General features: G+C 41.6%; 1 protein-coding gene across 2 annotated transcripts in view; it reads left to right on the top strand.

Moving 5' to 3' along the window:
* The window catches only part of vwa8 (von Willebrand factor A domain containing 8), a 207,607-nt gene that overhangs the window by 142,507 nt on the left and 49,553 nt on the right, over positions 1 to 15,547 (top strand). For both annotated transcript variants that reach the window (XM_078409361.1, XM_078409360.1), the window contains exons 29-35: positions 4,191 to 4,390; positions 5,106 to 5,222; positions 6,428 to 6,492; positions 7,669 to 7,794; positions 10,574 to 10,683; positions 11,740 to 11,894; positions 13,704 to 13,890. In XM_078409361.1, coding sequence (XP_078265487.1) covers positions 4,191 to 4,390; positions 5,106 to 5,222; positions 6,428 to 6,492; positions 7,669 to 7,794; positions 10,574 to 10,683; positions 11,740 to 11,894; positions 13,704 to 13,890 — 960 coding nt within the window. The remainder of the gene's footprint in view (positions 1 to 4,190; positions 4,391 to 5,105; positions 5,223 to 6,427; positions 6,493 to 7,668; positions 7,795 to 10,573; positions 10,684 to 11,739; positions 11,895 to 13,703; positions 13,891 to 15,547) is intronic.

The following is a 15,547-nucleotide window of genomic DNA, read 5'->3' as shown; positions in this document are numbered from 1 at the left end:
AAAATGCATTATTTCTTCTGCTCCCACCCACTCCTTCCTCCAAACCACAAAGATGGAGTTCCACTAATCTAGCCTCGGCATCCAGTACATAATTATTTGTCCTTTCGCTAGCTGCAACAGTGTTCAATCACCAGCCACATCTTTCTCTCCACTCCTCTTTCCGCCTTCCGCAGGGTTCACTTTCTTCTTAATTCCATTGTCCATTCATCCTCTCCCTCCCCATCCCATTGTGGACATTGGATTGTGTCTGCAATGGCTATCCCGAGCTTCCTGTTGCAAGCCCCTTCCCATTCCCACATTGATCTATCTTGAGCCTTCTCCATTGCCAGGGTGCCAACCAATGTAAACATGAGGAACACCACTGTAGATAAAAACTAGTGAAACCACACTAGAGAAACAACACCAGGGCGGCTTGGTGGCGCAGTGGTAGAGTTGCTGCCTTGCAGCGCCAGAGACCAGGGTTCGATCCTGACTATGGGTGCTGTCTGTACGGAGTTTGTACATTCTCCCCGTGATCCCAGGTTTTCTCCAGGTGCTCCGGTTTCCTCCCAAACTCCAAAGATGTACAGTTTTTGCTTTGATTAAGACAATTGTTCCTAGTGTGTAGGATAGTGCTAGTGTACGATGTGGTCGATGTGGACTTGGTGGGCCGACGGGGCTGTTTTTGTGCTGGACCTCTAAACTAAACTAAACTAAACTAAACCTCATATTCGGTCTGGTTAGTGTATAACACAATGGTACGATCATTGAATTTTCCAATTTCAGGTAATCTTGACCTTATGTGTTCCCCTCTCTTTCTCTACTTCTGATCATCCTCCGGTCTTCCCAATTTCCCTAATTTCTCATATCCCACCCCTCCAGCCCCCCATCATCCATTTTCATCTACCTACCACCTACATATTTTACCCACCTGATCCCCAACTCTAGTTCCATCCTCGCCTCTTACCACAATTGTTCCCTTTATTACCTTCCATAATTATCAGATTCCAACACTGATAGCCTTTGTGTTCCAGTTTATCACCCTCCAGCAGTGGCCTTCACCTTCATCTCTCTTTCCACTCCCTTCCTCCCCCATCTGACTCGACTTGTTTTTATTGTCTGCTTCCATTTCTCACCTACCTGCCTCATTCTCCCCACTCCACTGCTACACCACCGCCACCTGGCTCAATCTGGCCATCCTCCTTTAGCCCTCTTCAGTCTACTAATTACCCACTGGCTCTTGTTTCCTTCCTCCTGTCTCCCTCCTCCCTATCCCCTCTTTATACTGACTATCTTCCTTCTCCACTCTCAGTCCTAATGCAGGGTTCCAACCCAAAATATCCACTGTTTCTCTCGCCCCCCCCCCTTGCCACCAGATGCGGCTCGACCAACTTGAGTTTCTCCAACAGTTTGTTTCTTTGCTGCAGATTCCAGCATTGGCAATTTCTCATGTTTTCTGGTTATTTCCCACTTTCTCTAACGTTTCAGAAAAAGAAGGGAGTTCATCAAAATGTGGACAGAGGCCAAACCTTGCAGAATTATTCAGCAGGAAATTCTATTGTAATAAATGGATTCACATGCAGCTGCAATGTTTCAGAAGAGACCTCAATATGATCCAAAATGTCAAACAGCCAGTTCAGTTCTGAAGAGCTCTCACCATGGTAGGAAATAGTGCAGCTAAATGACCACAAACTGCAACATGTTAATTGGTGTCAGTGATGCCTGCAAATGTGTTGACAAGGTTATTGCTATTTTTCTTCTGAACACTGCCAATAGTATCATCTTATCCATCAAAAAGAGTCATAGGATTTCAGTTTACTGGATCAAGGCTTAATCTTCTGACTGGAAGATAAATGTGTACCCTTAAGAGACAGTTGGCCTACAGAAGATGTGTTGCAAGAACTGTTCAATGCCCACAAATCCACAAACTTATCATGTTCCCAAATCCCCTCCCCTGTTCTGAATGTCTAGTTTTACCCCTAAACTGCTGCATCATTCACAGAATAGGCGATGAAATTAATTTATTGACGTTTTAAAAAAGTTGAGGAACAAAGTATGTTTGGAAAGGAGGAGGCAATTTCCACCCTTTTATGATCAGCATTCAATAGTCAATAGTCGTTTATTTGTCACATACACATAAATGTGTAGTGAAATGAAACATTACCCGCAGTTGAAACACTAAGACCAATAAGAATAATCAATAAAAATGCAATAACACATACAATCATACACTAACACCAAACAAAAGAAACATCCATCACAGTGAGTTTCCTCCAGTCCCCTCCTCACTGTGATGGAAGGCCAAAATGTATTTTCTCTTCCCTGCCGTCTTCTCCCGAGGTCAGGCTGTTGAACTTGCCACGTCGGGGCGGTCGTGGCTCCCGACATTGGAGCGCCGCGCCGGATGGTGAAAGGTCCACGGCCTATTCCAGGCCGCGCCGGACGGTGAAAGGTCCGCGGCGGGCCGACCCAAGCCCCGCGATTCGGGGCGGGCGAACACGCTGCCTCTGCCGCTGCCGGAGCTCCCGATGTTGGCCCCCACCCAGGGGCCTGTGGGCTTCCGACGTCCACGCGGCCCGCGCCGGAGCCTCCGGAGACGAGTCGCAGCCGCTCCCGCAGCATCCGCAGGCAGCCAGCGCCACAGGTGGTGAGTCCGGGCCGTGGGCTCTGCGAACCAGAGCCCCAGGTGGTCCCAGGTGCATGGCCGGTGGTAGGCCGCAGCGGGAACGGAGACACGACACAAAAACAAAGGTCGCGTCTCCGTTCGGGAGAGAGAATTTTTTACAGTTCCCGTTCCCTCCCACCCCCTCCCCCCCACATAACATACAGACACTACACCATATTAAAACTACAATTCATACAAAAACAACAAAAAACACAAAAGACAGACGGACTGCAGGCAAGCCGCAGCTGCGACGGCAGCGCTGGCTCCTCCTCATTAGCTATATTTCTGGCACAAATAGCAACAGATCACAGCTGGTTGGTCACAGGACGCTTTTAGCTGAAAGGACACAAAGTGCTGAAGTAACTCAGCAGATCAGGAAGCATCTGTGGAGAACATGGATAGGTGACATTCTGGCTCGGGACCTTTCACATATTACCTATGACCTACACCTGATATGTCACCTATCCATGTCCTCCAGAGATGCTGCCTGACCCGCTGAGTTACTCCTGACCCACTGAGTTATTCCAGCATTTTTTATGTCCTTTTGTGTAAGCCAACATCTACGGTGTGTTTTGACTTTTTGGATGCTTCTAACTGTTGGTCGATATCAGCAGTAGAAAACTTGTTCAGATGTGAAACATTGCCGGCAAGAGCTCGTTAACATTGCAACGTCCAGGTTCATGCTGAGAAAGACTCTCTAAGCACCTTTCTCTGGGGGGTCAGTGACTTATGTAATGAACAATGTGGTGATGAGCTGTTGGTCCCAAGCTCCAATCCCAGTCCTGCACCAGTTGCAGCCTTCGGAAAAGCCGTAAGGAAAGGACCCCAAAAAGCCAATGAAAAACATTAAAGATTTATGTCACTATATTTTATTATTAACTATGGTCATTGTTTTAATGTAGACAATGTAGTAATCAATATGTGTACAACAAGATGTGACAAATAGATAAAACATAACTTGGTTCAGTGATGTTGGATGAGTGACCTAGAAACCAGTGAGAATTTCCCAATCATTCCAAAGGCGTTAATAGATCCCTTCAATCCATTTGAGAGGGCAGAAAGGTCTTGGCTTAATACCTTGGTCACTCGCGACAGGGAATAAAGTACCAAATTAAAATTGCAAATTATATGGTATCCTTATCATCGTTATAATCTGCTCCCCTTTGTTGTCTTCAATGATTACCTCCCAGCCTCTGTAGCTGCCTCCATCCTTCCCTTCCCCACCTGACTCTATCTGTCCGTTAACTCCTCCTCACCCAGGTCCAACTATCGCCTCCCAATTCCTACCACCCTCCCTCCTCCACAACACGTCATACTGTCTGTCTACCCTTTAAACTCTCAGCCCTTCTGCAGGGTCTCTGCCTGAAACGTTGAACATCCTTCTGCCTCCACAGATGCTGCGTGACTCACTGATTTATTAGCTCCAGATTCCAGCCTCTGCAATCTCTTGTGCCTGCAAATAAAGCTCGCTGTTGCTAAATTGGTGTGATATTAAATTGTGCACTTGTAGATTGTGTTCGCTGATATAACCATTGATCTAACGCAGGTGAAACCATGGACACCATTTACGTGGCTACGTGCAATCCAGTCTCTCTCTACTCGATGAATGTACCTGACAGCAGCATAAAGTATGTGGATTTGTACGATGTGTTCCCCCGGAACGCTGGTGGAGTGTGGCAGCCTTTCGTAACGGTCGCTCCGCTGACTGCACCGCTTCATAATCAAGTCATATTACACGAGGAACAGGTATTTAATGTACTTGAACAACTTCACCAGCCCACTCTATAAAGCAGTGATCCATGGCTTGCACTAATTCCAGAGATGTGAAACAAAATTTACTTCCCAGACTCTTCCAGCACATTCCGTATTCTCTACTGTATGAATATGGAAATGTAAGATGGAGGTTTGCAACTCGGCACAACTAATTCTTCCCAGCATTTTATGACCAAATCGGCCTGATTATATTTACTCCGGTAATGTCCCTCTCCAATTTTACCTTGAAGAACAACATTGTTTCTCTCTCAACCTCATACCTGGAAGTGAAAAAGACAAAAACAATTCATCAGTCAGGGGAAGGGTTCCGATCCAAAATGTTGTCTGTCCATTTCCCTGCACAGATGTTGCCTGACCTGCTGAGTTCCTCCTGCACTTTGTGTTTTGCTCAAAATTCCAGTATTTGTAGCTTCTTGTGTCTGTATCTCCACCGGATACTGACTGCCTGTCCCACTCCCCCACACTCCTCCAGCCATCAACTCCTAACCTTTCCTTCCCCCACCTCTGATACCATGAGGCAGCAACTCTACCGCTGTGTCACTGTGCCAACCCAATTTTATTTGGGCTTTGCATAGATCAACAGTAATAAACGGCAGGTATACTTTACAACCATCTACCAGTCGTGTTGAAAAGCCTGTTTCTGTGTTATAGACTCAAATTGATGCATACCTTTGTCTTTCTTTCACAGAGCAACGTGATATTGCTGTTAAACTTGACCAATGGTGCGGTTAGTCGAATTATCTTCTCTGGAAAAGAGCAGGAGCCTCCTAAAAAAACACACTGGTGGTCAAATAGAGAGGACCAGGTCAGCAGTTTAGTTTGTATTTGCTGGCCATCGGGAATGATTAGCATAATGCAGTAAATTTTCCAATTATGTGCTCTTTTATTTAAGCAAAAGTCACCGATTTCCCAGCTGTTTTATGAAATGGTAAACTTTACTCACCCACGGGAGCATGAGCAGCATAATTGGTGCTACAGAATCAAAGATACTATATTCCATGTGGGAATACAACTTCACTTTAGTTGGTTTGTTAGTTATGATTGGGAGTGTGTTGAAAAGTTTAAACCCATTCTTTGTGTAGCCAACAAATAACAAGGCAGCATGGTGGCACAGCGAGTAACCCTGGCGCTTCATATCTCCAGCGACCTGAGTTCAATCTTGACCTTGAGTGCTGCTGTGTAGAGTTTGCACATTCTCCCTCTGACTGCGTGGATTTTCTCCAATATCCTAAAGAAAACTATACATGGTGTAGCTGCGTAGTATAATCTGGGGACATTGAGGGAATGTGCGAGAATAACCTATTGGGAAAATTAATAGGGAATGGGATTGCTTGGTGAACCAGCAAAGACTTAATGGGCAGAAATGGCTTCCTTCTATATTCTAAGGAAATATATGAAAATACAAAAAAGCATTACACGAATATGGAGCTATTAATGTAGTTTAATGTAGTTCATTTCCTGAACAACAGAAGGAAATATCAAAGAAGTAAATAAAAATGTTGATCAAAATAGAGGGCAAATGGAAATAGAGGGCCTCAGCAGCAGAAGGGACAGCCACCAAATGAAGCATATCACCCAAGGACTGAAGAAGCAGAGGTGGACATGTTTGTAGGTTCAACAAAGCTCCAAAAGATGGTTACTTCGATCAAACTCATTTTTTCATCCACAAAGAGCTATCCACTCAGTCTCATTCCCTGTTCATTCTACAGATCTTTTACATGTTCCAGCTCAAATTTTCTTTGAAGGAAGTTTCTATTTCTTATTGGGCTTTCTACACCTTAATAATGCACATAGAAGATTTTATTTAACCTCTCCCTTCATTCTTATGGTGACGATTTTAATCGCCAGTTACTAACTCATCGAGCAACAGTTTCCTAAGGATTTACCTCTTCATTGATTTGCAGTGCAGTAATAGAGCTACACAGAAAGTTAGTAAAAAGGTTTTCACTGAGAAATAATATTTAAAGTGAGTGTCATACTTGAAGTAAGTGATTTTCTTCTCGTTTGTAGGTCGTCTATAAAATGTGCAGGGAATTTTCACACAAAAATTGGCTTGTGTTCTACAAGAAACTGGGGTAAGACTTTTCTTAATGAGATTGATCTTTTTAACAAAATTAATCCCACCTATGTTTGTGCTGTGTCATTCTGGTGTGGAGCGATGCTTGCCAGCCATGTGTCTCTGGGTACTCTGTGTGATAATCTTTTGCCCATGAATGCCAGAACTTGATGAATTTTTGTAGTGTCTTATTTATCGAGAGCTATACTGATTGGGACGAGTTGGCTCTCTGCTTTGTTGCGTAGAGCTAGCAGAGCAGTAATGCAAATTGTTAAAGTCTGCAATGTCGTTTTTAATCAAATAACCAGCAGACATTGAAGATTGGGAAAGAAAAACGAAAAAAAATATTTTCTCCTACAATCTCATTCATAAGCTCAGTATTCTCCCAGGATATAGTTTTGAAGTACAGCCACAGTTGTAATAGAGGTAAAATTGCGTTCAACAAGTTCCAATAAATAGTAAATGTGAGAATAAGCTGTTATATTTTTCAATAATTTTGGTAGAAGTATAACTATTTTGCAGGGCAGCAATACACCGTCCGTGATGTTCAGGTACAAATTGTGCAAACTGCAGGTAAAAGCAAGAAAATCTGGATATTGTGAAGTGACTACACGTAGATCATCCCAAGCACATTAAGATAGTAATAGCTTCCTATTGCCTTAGCTAATCGAGCTGCTACTTAAACGGAAGAAAATGACAGAATTTGCTCCATATATATTGAAGTCTGTCTTCTCTGCACACACTTCCTATTAACCATCAGCAACATCAATTGCTATGGTCACAGAAGGTGCCACCTGCCAGTGTAAACTTGCACAGTAGCAGTCAATCTCAAAAGGATGTAATTTTAGCATGCTCAGCTTGCAACCACAATTTACAATATAAATGTGGGAATGTGTGCATGACCAAAGAGGAAATGGCTGTATGTCATTGCATCTTGTTTGAATGATCGTCTAGCCTTTCGAGTCCTCTTCTGCTGAAGACTCCCCTTGCTTGTGTTTCTCCTGTTGCGCCTTGCAGGAGACTGATGATAACATTGCAAACTGCAGTGTAAGCACACATTATGCTAAGCAGTTTTCAAAATCTACAGAGAATTTTCGCAGATCTTTTGAGAGCGAGAAATTAAATAGACAATCTGTTCACTGCCATCAAAAGTGTTAAAGCAGCATGTTAGACGACAGATGCTTGTGTTTTACAGGAATTCACTGGATGTATTGGATGTTCTGGAGGGCCAAGCACACTCACTTTCCCTGCCGATCAATGTTCAATCTGTTCACTTGGTAGCTGAAGACAGATGGCTGCTGGTGGAAAGTAAAACCAATAAGTGAGTGCAGTACGTTGTTTTACTCTTGAAGGTACTCTTTTGTAACTTGAAAATCAGGGGTTAAACAAACAATGGACACTGTATGTCTCTCTATATCACTGTCTATATCTCTTGCTTCCCTGACACAGTCTGAAGAAGGGTCTCAACCCAAAATGTCACCTATTCCTTTTCTCCAGAGATGCTACCTGACCCACTGAATTACTCTAACTTTTTGTGTCTATCTTTGGTTTAAACCGGCATCTGCAGTTCTTTCCTACACACACTGTCAATGAGTCATTAGCACTGAATATTTTCTCGATGACAAGCTTATTTGTACTTCAAAAGGTGTGCTTAGATAGGCGTAGTCGGCATAGGCATGTTGGGCTGAGGGGCTGGTTAAGAGGTGGTTTCTATGCTGTATAACTCTATAAACCTACATTGCTGGGGTCCAGTCTAGTAATGAGGGGTCAGGATGAATGATCAGGAGGGAAGAGTTTAAATCCCACCATGGAAACTGGGGAATTAAAATTCAGTTCATTAAATAAATCCAAATGGCGATTATGGAACGACCATTCTTTTAGGGAATGAAATTCACCCTTCTCACCTCATTGGTTTTGTACATAACTCCAGACCCACCATAGCCCAGCCGGCTATTATTTCTGGCAGTTAGAGATAGAAAATAAATATTGGCAGATTAGAAACAAGAAAAGTTGGTTGCTGTGAAGTAAATCATTTGTGATGCCAAAGTGGTATTCAGCAGTTTGCTTTTTACTCCAGATTCCAACGTGTGCAGTCTCTGTGTCGTCTGTAGATAGTCTCCTTTTGTCTTGCATCTATCAAATTCGATGTCGGAAAAAGTCTGACCTTTTTATAACTATTTGATCAAAATATTGTAGGATGATCCAAAATTTAGGTTGCGAAAGTTACCAATTGCCAAAGAAAACCAGCCAGTTCAACCTTTGATCTGATCACATCATTTGGTTAATTTTTTTTTCCAAACGATCGCAACCACTATTTTAACTTTTGGGGAAGATGAATGTAAAAATTGCATATATTTACAAAATTCTATAATTCAAACCAAAACTAATAACTTGCTCACACAGTTGCTATTTATCTTATTTTTTCTCGATGATGAGTGCATTTATTGTCTGTCCCGAAAGCCTGGTGTTGGAAACCTTCTTAAACTAATGCAGTTTACATAGTGTTGTGCTTCTGCAATGGTATTAGGTAGGGAATTCCAAGGTAGTAATCCAGTGATGTTGGAAAAAACATGAGAAATATTGGTAGGTTAACACAAGTTTATTCCAAAGATTGTGTTCCTTTCAGGGAGTTGTGTGTATCATGGGAATGCAGCAACATGTTCCCTTCACGTTTATTGATTATTTGTTCTCTCTAATGTAAGGACAATTCATTTGCGATCTTTTATAATAGCTATCATATTGGCAGTTGTTCTCATGCCATTTTCAGCTTCCATGTTCAATGTTTGGGCGGTTTCACAAAGGCCTTGGTGCCTTGTATATTTATGCCTTTCTGCATAAACCTACCAGATGGATAATGAAGCTTTCAGCAGAAATGAAAATCGAAACAGAACCTACTTGAAATCTGAAACAACACAGAAAATGTTGGAAGCACTCAGCAATTCAAGCAGCATCTGTGGAAAGGGAAACACAATTAACTGTTCATGTCCATGACCCTTCCCAGAACTGGCAAAGAAAGGAAATAAGATTTCAGTGGCAGAAAAAGTGGGGGAGAGGCAGGCCAAAACAAGGAAATATCTCAGAGGATGAGAGCAAATGGGCGGAAAAAAAAGAACACAAAGTGCTGGAGTAACTCAGCAGGTCAAGCAGCATCTCTGGAGAACATGGATAGGTGACATTTTGACCCTTCTTCAGACCCTGTAGGAGAGAGGAAAATAACTTCTTCAAAATAGGCATACCTTGAGATTTTGCAGTGGAGCAGTCAAAATGTAGGAACAAAGAACTGCAGATGCTGGTTAATACACAAACGGGCACAAAGTACTGGAGCAACTCAGCGGGTCAAGCAGTATCTCTGGAGTATATGGATAACTGATGCTTCGAGTCGAGACTCTTCTTCAGGTTCATATGGTAGTTAGAAGCGTACTTTTTGTCTGCAAGATCCCTTCCTAATATCATATTTACAACTTTCATTTCCCTGCTAGTTTCTGCTGCTCTATAAAAGATGTTAGGAGATGTGCCAGGACTGATGATGTCCAATAAAATCTAGCTAGATCTGTTGATAGATGGTTAAATGCTTTTATTGCAGAATTATGTTTGTGAAATTGTGGATATAAACAGGAAATCTAAAGGAATGGGAGAGATTAAGAATTTTGATGATAAATCATAGCATTTGCTTTTGATAGTAATTCTAACTGGTAACAACATTCCTCTGCATTAAGTTCAATAAAATAATTCCAAGAATAAATCTAACTTGTAAATGTCATCAGTATGGTCAGTAAACTAAGAAACCCCTAAATTGCCTGCAGTATTTCAATGCCAAATTCCCCAAACAAATCAGAAAGCAGAAAATGCCAGATGTTAAAAATCTGCTGTAAAAACAAAAAATGCTGGGATTATTAAGCAGGTCATGCAGCATCTGTAGAGAGAAGCAGGGTTAATTGATGAAAGGTCATCAACAGGAAAGATTAACTCTTCTTCTCCCCAAAGATAATGCATGGTCTGCGAATTTCGAAAATGTTCTGTTTTTATTCTGATCTAATCACCCTGTAATCTCTCTGACATCTCCGTTATTAAGAAATAAGTTGTTTCCACTTATGTTTCAGGAAGTTCCTCCTAACAAAGCCAATGCACATCGGATCTGACTTGTCAGGTGCTTGTGAGCTGCATGCAATAAATGAGGAGCCAGTCCACACAGGATTCGGGATGACTACAGGTACGGGATTTGCTCAGAGGTGGGAATAAGTGCATTTACTATATAGTTATGACATCAAACAGCTGTGAACAGCCTCAGGTCTTCTGTACTCTATAAATACACGATACAGGATTGTGTTATTGCTGAGTTTGATTGTCAGTATGTTTCATAGGTCTGGGATGATGAGGAAAAAGTGGGAGCAGATACAGGATTTGATGCTGACTGAACCCTGTCAATGAGAGTGAAATGGTACAAAAGATGGGGCATGACTCGAGCCTTGTTGAAAGTACCTCAGTCGCTTCCTTGGATACTTACCATCTTTTAAAAGTGTTCAAATCCAACTTCATCATCAGGCAAACATGACATTTGGTATATAGAAGCCATTGTCAGGAATCATAATTGCGCTTATTCACAAGCTAAAGGAAAGGGATTTATGGTCCTCTCCAATTTAAACAACATCTTCAACCTTCCCTTTTAATCTTTAATGCCAGTTTAAGATGAAGAAGATCCAATTTCAATAGAAATAGCCCTTGTAATATCTTACACCCAAATTGACAAGCAGAAACTGCTTTGAATTCATTTCTTATTCAGAAAGAGGACTAGATTGAAGTCTCATCCTGTCTCATGATATGAGCCCAATGCCTGACTCTGGAACTAAGTTGCTGCTCTTTTATGAAAGCAGTACTTATTATGGCGCCTCGTGACACCACGGGAGAAGAATGAGGAGGAGATAAGACTTTTCTTTGCCTTCTATCACAGTGAGGGTGTGCCTGGAGCAATCACTGTGATGGCTGTTTGTGTTAAAATTGTAATTGTGTGTCTTGTGTTCTTTATTGTCTACTGCCGGACCCTGACGTGGGAGGACGATGGCGCTATTTGTTCGCCGCTACTCCGTCAGGATAGTTCGTCTGTTTGTTTTTATGTCATGACTGTTTTTGTAAAGCGTCTTTGAGCACTTGGAAAAGCGCTATATAAAATAAATGTTTATTATTATTATCATTATTATTATTATTATTCTGTCTGTTTAATGAATTGTTCTTAAAACACTAATGATGAGCTGTCCTCCTTTGATTTTAGCCCTGGAACTCTTAAGCCCTTGTACAATATCAAAGGAAGAATTGTCTTCGGTGAACCTCAGTGCAGCGCTGGGACAAAAGATTGCATCTCCAAATCGGATTTTATCTGATGAAAACAGCTATGCAACCATAGTTGTTGGATTTCCAGATCTAATGGTAAGGCACATATCAAAAGAAAAGGTTTCAGTTTGGGTAAGAGATATTTTCATGTTAGCACCTGAAAATGAAGGGGGATCTTCAGATTGCTAGTTTTGGAACTGATGGTGTGGATCCGTGAGCTGTTTTTCATTTCCACTTTTCACGCAAGTAACCCTGAAAACCAATGGGCAAGAGTAGGTGGAGTCAATGGTTTTATCAGTATTCCCTGCCAAAAGCACTGCTTTCCTAACTGTTTAAACTCATCCTCCTTCTCTGTTTACACTTGAGAGTAGCTCAGCACTACATCTGAGAAACAAATTGACCCTGTATTGGTAGCTTGTACATGCATCTCGACACATGTGACAATAATAAACCAATACCAAATGAAAACTTTACATTTCTGGATTTCTTAGAGGCTCGTTTAATAGACTCTGAAATATAGATATACTTCTCTGCACTGTGAAAAAGCAAGTGATCTGAATTGATATATGTGGGTGAGGACTGATTTAACTTTTTTTCCTCGTGTTGCACTAAACTAATCTCTGTGCGTGATTTTACAGATAAGTTTTAATCTACCTATACTATTGGTGGATGGATTTTGTTTGTATACAGATAGTTCTGCTATTTACACAATAGCTGTGTTCCAAAGAAATCTTGTGTTATAAAAAATCTCGTTATAAAATTGTGTCATTGGAGTTAGGGGCCAATGCGGTTCAGATACACAATAACAACGTTTTTTTCCCCTGCAGGATTTTCAAAAATAAAGGTATTTTTAATAGAAGGTATCACAAAATGCTGGAGTAACTCAGCAGGTCAGGCAGCATCTAGGAGAGAAGGAATGGGTGATGTTTCGGGTCGAGACCCTTCTTCAGACCCTTCTATTTTTAATAGAAATAAGTTTATTTTTGAGTAAAAAATACGAAAGGCTCTATGGCTATCTGTCATTTAACAGAGTTTTGTTGCACAAGTGTCAATAGAAGGAATTGCTTGCCAATTTCAATGCCCACTCTTGGTGAAAAAGACAGTGTGTGTTCTTGAGATAATGTACATCCATTCATTCGTTAATGAGAGGAGGTTACATAGGGGCCGTTTTCTTGTTCCTGATTGAAATTATGTTCTGACTAATTTGGCCCACTTAATGCGAATGGTGTTCCCTAATTTATCGTTTACGTTATATCCAATTTGTGTAATGGAAATGCATGCTATAGCAGTACTATCTGTACTTTCTTCATGGTATGATCAATTCTCCTTTGGTATTTCAAAGTTTTGACCATTGCTTAGTCAGTTGATTGAAATTAGATGACTATAATACTCTGCTTTATGATTGTGCTGCACAGCATTTATGAAGGATTTCAGGACACCTACAAAATTTAAGGAGGGTCTCGACCCGAAACGTCACCCATTGCTTCTCTCCCGAGATGCTGCCTGACCTGCTGAGTTACTCCAGTATTTTGTGTATACCTTCGATTTAAACCAGCATCTGCAGGTTTTTTTCCTACAAAATTTAAGATGTAACACCACAGGAGGGTAAATCCTGGAAGCAAGAAAAGGCTGTTGATTTCAACGTGCCAAGCAATCTAACGCTAGTTAACCTACTCTCAGCCCATTAAAAACAATCTATCATAACCTGTAGAAGTACGTTATCCTCAATCCTAGGAGGAATCATATGAGGAACAAGGATCATCAGAGGTTCTATAAAGAGGAAAATGACAGTGACAGTTAATAACAAGTGTGTCTTGTTAGGCTTCTTCCTTTAATTTTTTTTTTTTTTTTTAATTGATTAAATCCAGTTTTATGCTAACTTTAAACTAAAGTGTATCTCTGCAGTCTCCCAATGAAGTGTACACTTGGAAAAGAAGAGCTCAGTTGGATCAGAATTCTGCTAGTCCCTCAAATGATAAGTTCTATGGGAGAAAAGTGAAACAGACCAACTGCATAACCCTGACAGGGATCAACCAGGTGATTCGAGCTGTTGCAGCCACAGAAGTGCCACTGAGTGAAATCTACCCGCAAGGTAAGTGTAGCACTGAGGTCCTGTTTACACTGCCTTGAAATTGAAATGACATCCTATCAGATTCACGGTCTAATAAACTGTTTTTACATAATCATAATGATAGTTTTCAAGGAAAATCATGACACCCGGCTCTCATTGCCTCATTCCTACTGAATTGCTGACCACCCTCCTTTCTTTCCCAACTTCCTATTGCTTGCCGAGGTGAATGGTTCTCACAGTTCAAGCACTTTCAAAATTGAAATCCGTACGCAATCCTCTGCCTTTGCTATTGGCTGCTCTATCTCTCTCCAAGCTGACCTCGCTAGAATCTTGATTATATCACCAAGACCAAGCCTTTCCCTCCTGCTGCTTGCTGGCCCATTTCCTCTAATCTCATAACACTGCAATGGCTTTCATGCAAGTCAGCAAATGCTTTCCCTCTGACTGACCATTGTACATTGTTCCTCCTTAGCTTCTTTGTAGCATTCAGCACACAGACCTCACCATTCTCCTCAAATGCTTTACTCCCATTGTCTGGCTTGGCAGAATAACTGCTGTGGTTCACTCTTAACCGTGCAGTTATGGAGCAGAGCTTCCTCAGCCATAGCTCTTCCTCCTGCCCACCCCCACTTTGTACGTCAGCAGTTTTCCGCAAGGATCCCAGCAACGTTGCCTGGGGACAAGGAATGACTTTCCCAAGTGTACTGAAGTGGCTACCTCCAGTTTTCTGTCATCTTTCATGAATATTCCAGCAAATGACAATCAGAAAAAAACTGCAGATGTTGGTAACTTGAAATAAAAACAGAATAAGCTGGAAACACTCAGCAGTGCAAGCAGCATTGGTGGAAAGAGAAACAGTAAGCGTTTCAGGTCCAGGACGCTTAATCAGAATTGGAAAAGCGAGAAGATAAATTAGTTTCAGAAGATGAGGAAGGGATGATAGAACAAAGGGAGTATCTCTGACAGGGGAGACCAAATAATTCTATGTGTCAGTTTGATGCATATTGCACAAAACGGTAGATGTTGGATGTTGTATAATGGGTTTCTAAAACCACATATGGTTCATTCAGAGAAGATCCCTTTGTTCTACACAATCCACCACCTTCTCTTCTATTTGAAACTAACCTATTTTCTCTCCCTTGTTTTGGTTCTGACAAATGGTCCTGTACCTGAAACATTAACTGGTCCTCTTTCCATAAATGCTGCCTGATCTGTTGAATGTTTCCAGCATTTTCTGTGTTTGTTTCATACATTTTCCACTGGCTCTGGTATAAAAAGCTACCCTTTCCTCCTGATAAACAATCAGGAAGAGATAAGCCAGAGTTTTTCATCCTTGATTTAATGTTTGAACCTCAACCATCCTCCTTTGGCTACCATTGTCCCTATGCATTAAACATAAAAGTGGCTTTATTTTTGTGTCTCAGCCCCCTTAGTAGCTTTACTCTCCCATTAGTATTGTCTTCAGCCCTTCAGCTTTTTCCACACTACAAGCAGTGGTAGCAAGGTGCTATTTAGTTTGAACCAGACCCATTGTTTCTACCTGGTCATGTTCCACCGAATTAATTTCCACCTACCTCGACTCCATCCTATCCCCCCTCCATCCGATTCCTCCCTACCTATGTCCAAGACACCTCACATGCTCTCCGTCTCCTCAATAACTTCTGTTTTCCAGGCCCCC

The sequence above is a fragment of the Rhinoraja longicauda genome, chromosome 12 (genome assembly GCF_053455715.1).
Source record: "Rhinoraja longicauda isolate Sanriku21f chromosome 12, sRhiLon1.1, whole genome shotgun sequence".
Classification (NCBI taxonomy): Eukaryota; Metazoa; Chordata; class Chondrichthyes; order Rajiformes; family Arhynchobatidae; genus Rhinoraja; species Rhinoraja longicauda.
The sequence above is the reverse complement of the archived record's forward strand: the minus strand, read 5'-3'. Positions and strand labels throughout refer to the sequence as shown.